General features: G+C 40.3%; 1 protein-coding gene across 1 annotated transcript in view; it reads left to right on the top strand.

The window, feature by feature from the left end:
* Nucleotides 1-414: 414 nt before the first annotated feature.
* PDCD1LG2 (programmed cell death 1 ligand 2) overlaps nt 415-12,167 on the top strand; it is a 35,342-nt gene continuing 23,589 nt past the window's right edge. Inside the window, exons 1-2 of the mRNA XM_068973584.1 lie at nt 415-466; nt 8,271-8,576. Coding sequence (XP_068829685.1) covers nt 415-466; nt 8,271-8,576 — 358 coding nt within the window. The remainder of the gene's footprint in view (nt 467-8,270; nt 8,577-12,167) is intronic.

Raw genomic sequence — 12,167 nt, 5'->3', positions numbered from 1 at the left:
TCCAGCTGGAAATGATGGTGTACAGTATCCATTTGATGAACAAGACTGATTTTCAAAGGCCTACACTGAAACTATGGAAGAAACAAAGAGGTGCAGATAACCAGCTTTTGTGGTTACCAGTCATGAGGACTGGTTCATACTCAGAAAAGGTTGCAAGAAAAGGAAGAAGAGCTTCTAATTTGGATCGATAGAGTGCCTCACTTCTTCTTACCTTATCTCTCATCTCCTCTAGGCAATCAGCCTTTAACTTTTCTTCCTAGCTCTACTCTACTACGGTCCACTGCCTCCACAAAGATTTGTTTACCAGTCATTTCATTGTTTTCAGGAGTGAGCAAATGACCAGATCATGAGATCCAGCAAAACTGCTGAAGGCTCTGAGACTTTCAATTGTCTGTTTCAGATCCGGTACAGAACATGTTCCTCCTACTAATTTTGAGCCTGGGACTGAAGCTTCAACAGACAGAAGGTAAGAAAAGTCAAAGGCTGGGGAGGGTCCTGAGAAGGAGGAACAGATGATGACCCCTAGCTGAAGCTGAGGATGAGAACGTGGTCCTTGGGCTAAAGACTTTCTGTAAGAGGAAGGGTGATTACCAGCTATGACAAGCACAATCAAAACAATGGTGCCCAGGATGGCTTGTGCACACCTGTTTCCTATCTTACAGAAACAGGGACTGATAATATTGGTCCATCTATCCCCACTCTCCAGTAAACATAGTAACAAGATGACAAGACCGTTCAGACCATGCATTGCTGAAATGACCCAAGAGAACATGGGTTAAGTGTCCTGAAAGATGAGATGCCAAGCAGCTGTTCTTTTCTCTTCTGTCAGGGACACTTCCTCTATTAAAAAGCAACCGTAGTAGCCATTGGTCATTCACACATTAATGTGGATTACTTGAATTGGGAAATCAGAGTCTTCCTTGCATCTAAATGGAAAATGAACCTTAGGCTATGCCTTTGGATTTTGAAGAAAGATACTCTGCTTGAGGGCATAGATGGCAAGGAGGAAAGCAGTTTCAGAGTTTCACTTTCCTGAGGAAGGCAGTTCAGACCATTCACGTGTCCAGTCAGGATCATGAGGGCTTTATAGTGGTGAACACCAGTATGTAAGAGAGGAAGACGGAGATGGACACAGGGAATTAGGTCCTCTGTAATAGCAGGCCCAACCCCATGGGAAGTCATCCAACATACTGCCTTTGACTGAGAAAGAATGCCTTTGTTGGCACTGATAACCTTTTGAGGAGCTTTCCCCTCTTCCAGGTGATCCCAGTAGCATTCCTCCCCCTCCTTTGGGCTGCCCAGCAGGGTCTGGCACTAGAGTCATTGACTTGGGGCCATCTTTGGAGAACACCCCAATATTCTGCTTACTCCAGCCCTGCCTTGCAGTGGCAGCTAAATGAATAGTTGATATTTCCTTCCTAAGGGACCCTGCCCAGCTGAGATTTTTAGAGACAGGTGTGAAATTAACTCTTTCCTTATATGAATGCTCTGTGGATGGTCTACTGTGTTATCTGCAAAATAATTTAAAGTGTGAAGTGAAAAGCTATCTGAAAATATTTTCATTTTTAAATTACTAACTTTTAAATTGACATAAAATAAAAATTTATACTTTTTAAAATAAAAGCATCTATGAGTTTTGACATATGCATAATCACATAGCCACTTCCCAGGTGGCTCATGGTAAAGAATTCACCTGCCAATGCAGGATACATAGGTTTGATCCCTGGGTCAGGAAGATGCCCTAGAATAGGAAATGGCAGCCCGTTCCAGTATTCTTGCCAGGATAGTCCATTGACAGCGGAGCCTGGTGGGCTACAGTCTATGGGGCCGCAGAACTGGACATGACTGAGCACACGTGCACACACATAGTCATATAGCCACTACCACAAGCAAGACCCAGAACAGTTCTGTCACCAAGCGAAAACCACCCCTCAACCATCCCCCAGCTCTAGCCTACAGTTTTAAATTTTCCAGAATGTTATATAAATGGGATCATTTTTAGACATTCCTTTTGTCTGGCTTCTTTCACGTATCACAGTGCATTTGAGATTTATCCATATTGTTACATGAATCAGTAGTTCATTTCTTTTTGTTGCTGATTAGTATCACACTGTATGTACACACCACATTTTGTTTATTCATTTTCCAGTTGAGGGGCTTTTGGGTTGTTTCCTGTTTTGGGCAATTATAAATATAGTTGCTCTAAACATTTGTATATAGGTTTTTGTGGAAGCATAGCGTTTCATTTTGCTTGGGTGAATACCTAGGAGTGGGATTGCTGAGACATACATTAAGTATATATTTAACTTTATAAGAAACCATCAAGATGTTCTTAGTATCTATACTGTTTTTGCATTCCTGCCAGTAAAGTATGAGAGTTCCAGTTGTTCCACATCTTGACATCACTTGGTATTGACATTGCCATGTTTGTTTTTAAAGTCATTCTAATAGGTGTACAGAAGTATCTCATTGTGATTTAATCTGCCTTTCCCTAGTGTCTGGTAATGATAAGCATATTTTCATGTACCTATTGCCCATCCATATATCTTCTTAAGTGCATATCAAATCATTGACCATTTTTAATTGGGTTATTTTCTTATTTTTTAGTTTTGAGAGTTTTTTTATGTATTTTGGATGCAAATTCTTCATCAGATATGTGATATACAAATATTTTCTCCTAGTCATCTTTTCATTCTCTTAACAGTGTCTTTTGCAGAGGAGAGATTTTAATTTTGAAGCTATCCAATTTATCAAATTTTTTTCTTTGATGGTTAGTCATATCTAAGAACTCTTTGCCTAACCCACGACCTGAAAGATTTTCTTCTAAACATTTTATAGTTGTATATTTTACATTTAGGTTTGCCATCCACCTTCAGTTGATTTTTGTATACTGTGCAGTATAGATTGGGATTTTTCTTTTTGGTATATGGACATCCAGTTGCTCCAGCCCCATTTGTTCACTTGTTGAAAAGACTGTCTTTTCTCCATTGATTGCCTTTGCACCTTTGTAAAAAAAATGTCAATTGGCTCTTATTGTGTGAGCCTTTTTCTGGATCCTCTGTCTGTTCTATTGATCTATGTATATATACTTTCACTCATACCACTCTCTTATTACTATAGCATTGTAGTTCAGTTTTTTTTCTTATATTTTCATTTCAAAACCTAAGGACATCTTGTAACCTAGACACATTCAAGAAAAATATTTATTTTTGTACTTTGTCATGTCTTGGAAGAAAAAGTAACCCCAGTCTTATGTCTCTCATTGATGTTTCCCTCTTTCTTCGTCCATCTGAGAAGAATAAAACCCAGGAGGCACATGGCCATGGTGATGCTTGGTGTCACTCTAGGACAGGGACCACACCCTGGGTCATTCTGTCTAGGTTATAGCCGGCCTTCAAAACTACATCTGCTGACCCCTGAGATATACAAAGCAGAAGAATCAGGTTGGGGAAGGGATTTCAAGTAGACGAGATGTCTCATGCAGCATTCTTGCAAAGAGGAGTGCATGAGTCGGGTGTCCAGAGCAGCATCTGTCCGGAACCAGGAACTAGAGTTTTCTGAAGACTGGCTGTGTAAAGCAGTGCCCTCTCACCTCCCTGCCTAGCCCCATCCTCACTTTTCAAATCCCTTAGGTAGCAAGTCTGTAAACATTTAAGTTTCTGTTAATGCAGAAGAAAAGTATAAAATTAGCTTAAAGAGGAAGCTATCTTGGGAGTTAATGCAAATAAATTGTTTTGTGTTTCCTGGAGATATGACAGGTGCTGACTCCTGATTGCAAATAAAATGCAAACTTCTCCCAAGAACCTTCAAAAAGGCTCTAGCATTACTCAAGCCAGCTATTTTCATCTGTCTAAAGAACCTTCATGTGTTATTTTTTCATGCTGTCGCCATGTCCTTTACCCTTTAATTTAGTCAAGATGACCAAATGAATATTCTGTCTGCTTAGTTTTGCAGTTGTGGAAACTTTTCCAGTGTTCTCCAGTGTCTCTCTGATGGCATCAGGAGTTCAGTGCTACGCTGAAGTTTAGTTTTGTAACCATGTGACATATGAAATAGAACACAAATGTCTTTTACTTAGTATAAAGCTGAAAAGTATATCTGTTTCATTAATGTATATAGTATACACAGGCCAGTAGATATATAGTCATATCTGTTAGAAGTACAGGCTTTCAGGGCACAGAGATATGAATGTGAATTCCAACTCCATGAGCTCCCACTTTTTTACTTTGGGCGAATTGTATCTTTTCTTTAAGCCTCAGTTTCCCCGTCTGTAAAATGAGTGCAGTGACTCCAGTCTTGCAGCTTTGGGGACATCAAATGAGATGTACAGTTTAGCCTAGTGTCTGGTTCATTGTGTTTAATAAGTGTTAACTATTACTCTATCTTACACAACAGACCAAATACAAACCAGTGTTATAACTCTGTTTCGTAAATGTTAAGATGCATTTGAATCCCCCAGCCTTGTTAAAATGCAGGTTCTAGGTCCTGGGAAGGGACTGAGATTCTGCATTCCTAACTAGCTGCCTAAGAAAACTGAGAACAACACTTTGAATGGTTTCTCAATGCTCCTTGCACATTAGAAACTCCCAGGAAATTATTTTTAGTTGATGCTGGCCTCACAAAATGATTAGAATTTAATTTTATAGGATACAAATTGGGGTCTGAGCATTAGTATGTTTTAAAAGCTTCCCAGCTGATACCAACTATCGCTAAGGTTGAGGCCCTCTCATTAGTGACTCTAATATGCAGCCAAGCTTGAGAAAAACCTCTTCACAGAACTGTTTGCAAGAGTGTTTTGATTTCCTCTGTAATTTACAATAAGATGGCTCAGAGGGTAAAGTGTCTGCCTGCAATGTGGGAGACTTGAGTTCGATCCCTGGGTCAGGAAGATCCCCTGGAGAAGGAAATGGCAACCCACTCCAGTACTCTTGCCTGGAAAATCCTATGGACAGAGAAGCCTGGTAGGCTACAGTCCACGGGGTCGCAAAGAGTCGGACACGACTGAGCGACTTCACTTTCACTTTCAAGAATACTTGAGGATTGCAAAAGTGTACTGCATTCCTAAACTTATCATTTTATATCAAGTAATCAAGCTGAAAGCTTTGCATATCTTAAAAACTTCAATTGTGGCAAAATTAGACCAACTAACAATCTTCTAGTTATTCTGAGCGACTCAGATACATGACTCATGTTTGCCAATTGCCCTTTCCTCTTGTGAATGTTAGCTGGGAAATGTCACCTGCCTGAGAGATAGCACACTTTATGCTTCAGGGTTCCATGTGTGTATATACACATACACTCTATAGAAGGCAGAGGGGAAAAGCAAGCAGAAAATGGGTTTTTGTCAAAGGCCCAGACAGTGAAGAGGGGAGTTCTGCTGTATGCTGTGGGGAGTTCCAGAGGAAGTTACAGGTGTTCCTTCTCTCATGAGAAGAAAGTGTAAGTGTGGTAAATAAACCTGCTAAATAAATCCAATAGAGACTACACCAAAGTCCTCTGATTCTTGTTAAATCTCAGACTCAGCAACTAACTTTCCCTGCAATCCCCATTTCTCTTCCCTGTTTCTTGTTTTATCCTGTTTCTTGTTCTTCTTTTATTGTATAATAAAAGAGAAGGAAGTACTATGAAGAAAGTCAAAGTAGTATAAATTTCTAAACCAGGCACATAGAAGATAGTTAATACATATTTGACGAGTGAATAAATAAATATTTTACTCTTCAGGGCAGAGTATATTTCATAACAGGTAGTAATAACAAATATTTGGAGATGATTCTAGGAATCTACTTTTAGGAGTATCCTATTATGGAGACTTGGGAGAGAGTTATTACAAGTGTTCAGGGCATTCCACAAAATGGAATCATGTGGGAAATTTAGAAGCACAGTGTCTTTTTTCACATGTATCATCCCAGAGTCTTCTCAATGTGGCCAAAAAAATGCAAGCTTAATTAACGTTTTATACAGAAGCACTGCCCAAACCCATTCTGTACAAAAAAATACCAGGCAGATGTGAACTCCTTTCTGTTAGAAAGGCACATTCATTTTCTAGTTGTGGTTAAAACAGGGTTTGGAAGAAAGATATAAACTCATCACTTATTTTTAATAAAACTCATATTTGTGCACTACACCAACAGGTACATTGGGTGGTGATTAAGAATGCCAGTTTGTGCAATTTAGGGCAAAATGAAGTTTGATGAGAGGAAAACAGAAGTGAATATGGGTGCATGCATACTCAGTCTCTCAGTCATGTCCTACTCTTTGCAAATATGGGTAGGCTCGTCCTTTTTTTTCTCTTCCTCTCCTCCTTTTTGTTATTTATATGTTAAACCTTTAACTAGAATTTAGTATGTGCTAGGCACTGGAGACACCAAAACAAATTCAACCTGCACTGCCTTCAAAGATTTTCAGGATGGTAGAAGGAAAAACTCCAGTCAGAAGAGAATTTCAATGTGAATCATTCGAGCAACTAAAAACCCCCTATCTATTTTTACGTGAAATCTGTTGTCCAGGATGGTCAGAATACCACTTTCTCAAGAACTAAAGCATGGTAGAAAAGAAAGGAACCAATGTTTGCTGACTACCTACTACCTGCCAAAATAAGCCATTTTGTGCTGTTTATCTAGTTTTCACCACACTGCTGGCAGGTAGATTTAATCTTGGACCTTTGCAGATAAAGAGGCCGAGACTCATAGAAGTTTAATGACGTGATCAAGATCAAAGGGTTCATAATCTGGATACACTCAGAATTTGAACCCAGGTTCATCTGTCACTAAATCCCAAGCTCTTTTCATACTATGTTTTATGTTTTACAGCATATTCTAGAAGCCATCCCCAAATATTTGTTAAATGAAAGTTTTGAATTAATTAAATGAATGGATTAATGAAGCAAGTCCTACTGAACATAATTTGATCTAATCTTCTGTCATAATTCAGAAGCTACTTTGAGATCATACACACAGTCTTAATGACTGCCCATTTATTATTGATAGAAACAGCGTAATTTTGTACAGTCTCTCACAGTTTATTCATGCATACACTACTTTCATTAGTTTTGCCATGTTTGACTACTCTTTGCACTATTGTTTTTATAGAATTATCTAAATCAACTGAGCTTTTATTTTTTGAACAAAACAATCTACCCCTGTGGTAAATGGAAAACCAGTATCAATGATACTAGTAAATAGAAGATATGAGCAAAAATAAATGCAATGAAAGTAAAGTGGTGCTTTAAAGTCTCCTGATAATATCTGCCTGAGCGCTTCTTGTTTTATTAAAAGGAAAAATAACCATTGTTAGAAATGTGAAAGTCTAGTTGCAAATTATATGTAATTTGAAAGATTGAAATAGAATTGAAGAGGGAATAAATGCTCTGAATAACCCAACTCCCTTTGGGCCTTGATTCTTTCATATCTAAAATCATTGTGCATACTTCTTGAGGTATATGCCTCACATTTGGGGAGCTACTGTTTCAAAAACTATAGATTTTGAAGTCAACCATCTGACTGGCTCTGAATTTTAACTTTACTAATTGTGCATCCTGAAACAACTGTGCATCCTCTTTGACCCAGTTTCTTCAACTATAAAACAGTAATGATTATGTGTATTTTATGGTTGCATTTTCAGTATTGAATGATATGGTTTAGAGTCTAGAACAGTGGCAGACACATGGTAGACATACATTAAGTATTAGTAGAAAAGACATTTCTACAGTGGGCTTGTATGATGTAGTGGTCAAAAGCACTTAAACTTAGCAATACCTAGGTCTGATCCTGGCTGTGCAATCTTAGGCAAGTTGTTTAACCATTCTGTGTCAGTTTCATTTTCTAAAAAGAAAATGGCTCTACCTCATTGGCTTGCTGGGGAGACTAAAAGAGATCATGTGTTAGCAGAGGCCCACCACCTAGTAAGAATTCAACAGTTGATAGTTGTTATTATTACTATCTCTGCTGAGAGGAGGTAAAATTTGGCAGGGAATGATGTAATTTGATCCATATAAAGAAAATGAGCTTGGATCATGGGAGCAGTGGGAGGCCAGTCAGCTGTAGAGGTGACGAGTGTTGAGAGGCAAGAACTACCTCAGAGCAGGGATCAAGAATTACACTCTTCTGCAAAGTGGATGGGGCAAGGGATAGAAAAGAACTTCTGCAAATGCCCAGATAATGATAGGTGTCTCCTGGGAAACCAAGGTTATATGGGTCTCCTCAGCTCCCCCACTCTGAACAGAACTGAAATGTGAAGCCAGACAGTGGGAGAATGTCTTATTTTCTGTTCAGCTTTGTTCACAGTGACCGTCCCAAAGGAAATGTACATGGTAGACTACAGCAGCAATGTGACCTTGGAGTGTGATTTTGACACTGGAGGTCCTGTGGAACTCGGAATTTTAAAAGCCAGTTTGCAAAAAGTGGAAAATGATACAGTCTTGCTCAGTGAAAGAGCCACTTTGCTGGAGGAGCAGCTGCCCCTGGGGAAGGCCTTGTTCCTCATCCCCCGAATCCAGCTGAAGGATGCAGGGCAGTACCGCTGCCTGATCATCTATGGGATTGCCTGGGACTACAAGTACCTGACACTGAAAGTCAAAGGTGAGTACTTTCAGGGCCTGGAATCCACGGAGGCGCCTCTCCAATGCAGGACCTATTAGTTGCAAGTAACAAGTCCACTGAAGCTAGCCAAGCAAAAACTGGGATGATGATTATTAACAGAAAAAGCTACCTCAGAGAAGACAAAAGCACCTGCTCAGAAGTAGTTTTTCATATCTACGTATAAAGCAATGGAGGTGAGGGTAAATGGGGATAGAGGAAATAAAACGGGTATAGAGAAAGCCAGGAAAATGACTCCCTGTAAGTTGGGAGGGTACCAAAGATAAGTTTTGCCTAATTCACAGGAACGATATTGGCTTGATATTATACTACTCTTTCAGAGTCCAGAGTTTTTTAAACCATGATTTGCCACCCATTAAAAGTTTAAAATATCAGTTTAAAGAGTGACAAAAGTGGGGTTTTTACCAATAAAATTAATAAATGAATAGAATTGAATATATCAGGGCATCACAAACTTTTTCAGAGGGTGTGTGTGTGTGTGTGTGTGTGTGGGTGTGGGTGTGCATCTTGGCTTGTAGTATAATAAATTCTTTCTCACTCTGGGTCATAGACTAAAATGTTTGGGAAATGCTACTCTAGCCTCAGTCTTATCTATTGCACAGGAACAGCTGAAGTTCAGAGAACTGAAATGGGTAGCCTGAGGGAGCCAGTTCAGTAGCTGTCTCCATTCCTCTGAGTTGAGGGCTCTCTCCACCACAACATGAGCCAAGAACCTAAATCAGAAGAGAATCTTCAAGTTGCTGTTTGTTCTGGAAAAGGTCACTTGAGGAAAGACATAACTACTATAGAAAAGTAGATTTGGCTCTGTTAATCAGCTTGTGTGTCTCAGCCTTTACTAACTGTTCTGAGGTAAACTATGTCAGTTTTCCTCTGCCGCTAGACCTCAGAGGATCTGTTCCGTCTTCTGGAGAGTCTCCGAATTTTGGTCCCTAAAGACCATTGACCTTGACAGCTGTGGTGTAATTTTACAATCTGGAATAAAGAAGGACAAACCGGTATAATTAGAATGAGGGTGAATGTTGTTTTCACCTGTGACCTTGAGTGGGTTATTTCGATTTTCATCAGTCAGTCTGAGTTCAGTCGCTCAGTTGTGTCCGACTCTGTGACACCAGGGACTGCAGCACTCCAGGTTTTCCTGTCCATCACCAAGTTCCGGAGCTTACTTAAACTCATGTCCATTGAGTTGGTGATGCCATCCAACCACCTCATCCTCTGTCATCCCCATCTCCTCCTGCCTTCAATCCTTCCCAGCATCAGGGTCTTCTCCAATGAGTCAGTTCTTCTCACCAGGTGGCTAAAGTATTGGAATTTCAGCTTCAGCATCAGTTCTCCAATGAGTATTCAGGACTGATTTCCTTTAGGGTGGACTGGTTGGATTTCCTTGCAGTCCAAGGGACTCTCAAGAGTCTTCTCCAACACCACAGTTCAAAAGCACCAATTCTTCAGTGCTCAGCTTTCTTTATAGTCCAACTCTCACAACCATACATGACTACTGAAAGAACCATAGCTATGACTGGATGGATCTTTATTGGCAAAATAATGTCTCTGCTTTTTAATATGCTGTCTAGGTTGGTCATAGCTTTTCTTCCAAGGAACAAGAATCTTTTAATTTCATGGCTGCAGTCACCATCTGCAGTGATTTTGGAGCCCAAAAAAATAAAGTCTGACACTGCTTCCACTGTTTCCCCATCTATTTGCCATGATGTGATTGGACTGGATGCCATGATCTTCGTTTTCTGAATATTGAGTTTTAAGCCAACTTTCTCACTCTCCTTTCACTTTCATCAAGAGGTTCTTTAGTTCTTCTTTGCTTTCTGCCATAAGGGTGGTGTCATCTGAATATCTGAGGTTATCCTAATCTGGAATTTTTCTTATTTGTCAAAGAATAGCAACAGTAGCTGGAGAAGGCAATGGCAACCCACTCGAGTACTCTTGCCTGGGAAATCCCATAAACAGAGGAGCCTGGTAGGCTGCAGTCCATGGGGTCTCTAAAGGTCAGAAACGACTGAACAACTTCACTTTGACTTTTCACTTTCATGCATTGGAGAAGGAAATGGCAACCCACTGCAGTGTTCTTGCCTGGAGAATCCCAGGGACGGGGGAGCCTGGTGGGCTGCCGTCTATGGGGTCGCACAGAGTCGGACACAACTGACCCAGCTTAGCAGCAGCAGCAGCAATAGTAGCATGTACCACATAGGATTACTATAAAAATTAAAAGAGATAACATAAAAAACTGAGCATGATGCCTGGCATATGATGGGTGTCCAGAGATTTGCTTCAAAGACCCTCAGTTCCCACAAGGATAGTGCCCTCTTACACATCAACTAACAGTGAATCATCAAGAAAGCCCTCAGCCTGGATGTAACCTCCTACCTTTACTGCGTTTTCTACAGTCAGCTGGGAGGAGCTCCAGACATTGATGTTAGTCTGAGTTTAATCAATGGGAAGAGAGAGAGCTCAACATCCTCACGATCTCCTAGTGTCCTTGGATATCTGCACCCCGAAATCACTGCCCCATGTTTGTTGATCTTTGTGGGCATGCTTTAATGCATGTAGGATCTTTGGGCAATTTGATACCAGTCCCAGTCTTTCTTGCTCTGGCTGACAGGTGTCCCTCCTGCATGGAAAGGCACTCTGCCTGCTTCCTCACCTAGATCAGGGATGATGTGACAGGATGACTCAAACCTTAAATAATTAATTATTAATCCCTTATACCTTTAATGATTGTCCAGCTAGACTATGCTGCTGCTGCTGCTGCTGCTGCTGCTAAGTCGCTTCAGTCATGTCCGACTCTGTGTGACCCCACAGACGGCCTCCTACCAGGCTCCTCCGTCCCTGGGATTCTCCAGGCAAGAACACTGGAGTGGGTTGCCATTTCCTTCTCCAATGCATAAAAGTGAAAAGTCAAAGTGAAGTCGCTCAGTTTTGTCCCACTCTTAGCGACCTCATGGACTGCAGCCTACAAGGCTCCTCTGTCCATGGGATTTTCCAGGCAAGAGTATTGGAGTGGGGTGCCATTGCCTTCTCCAGTCCAGCTAGACCATATGGGATCACAAAGACTTTCTATGGGATGCATACACATAGACAGTTTTAGGAAATTAGTTTCTAGATTTTCATCTTCCTCAAATACTCTTTCCCTAAATTGACTGTGCCTGAGAATGTGCCTTGCAGGCAAGGCTCTTGGGGTTCCCCTAAAACACTTCCTCTTTTAATTTTGCTTTACACATTTCATATAAAGCCTACCTCTCACCCATCATGAATATAATGCTTTGCTCCGAGGTGTGAAAACTTACACAGTGCCAAACAAAAGAATGACTGGAAATACTGATATCTTACCAAATTGTAATGGCTAACAAATCCTTCAGCAAACCAGGAAGTATCAAATTCTCTGTTTTCAGCAAAACTGAAGTAGTCCCTAATAGAGTTAATAGCTAATAAAAAAAAATGAAGTACTTTTGTTATATAAACCATAAGGCTTTCAAAGAATGAAATATTACTATAACTGAACTCCTTCCATGCCCACCTATTTATTCATATGAGCAAGATTCCTTAGCCCTTATAGCTACAAAAAAT

Source organism: Capricornis sumatraensis, chromosome 6 (genome assembly GCF_032405125.1).
Source record: "Capricornis sumatraensis isolate serow.1 chromosome 6, serow.2, whole genome shotgun sequence".
NCBI lineage: Eukaryota > Metazoa > Chordata > Mammalia > Artiodactyla > Bovidae > Capricornis > Capricornis sumatraensis.
This window is presented reverse-complemented; position numbering and strand designations above follow the sequence as displayed.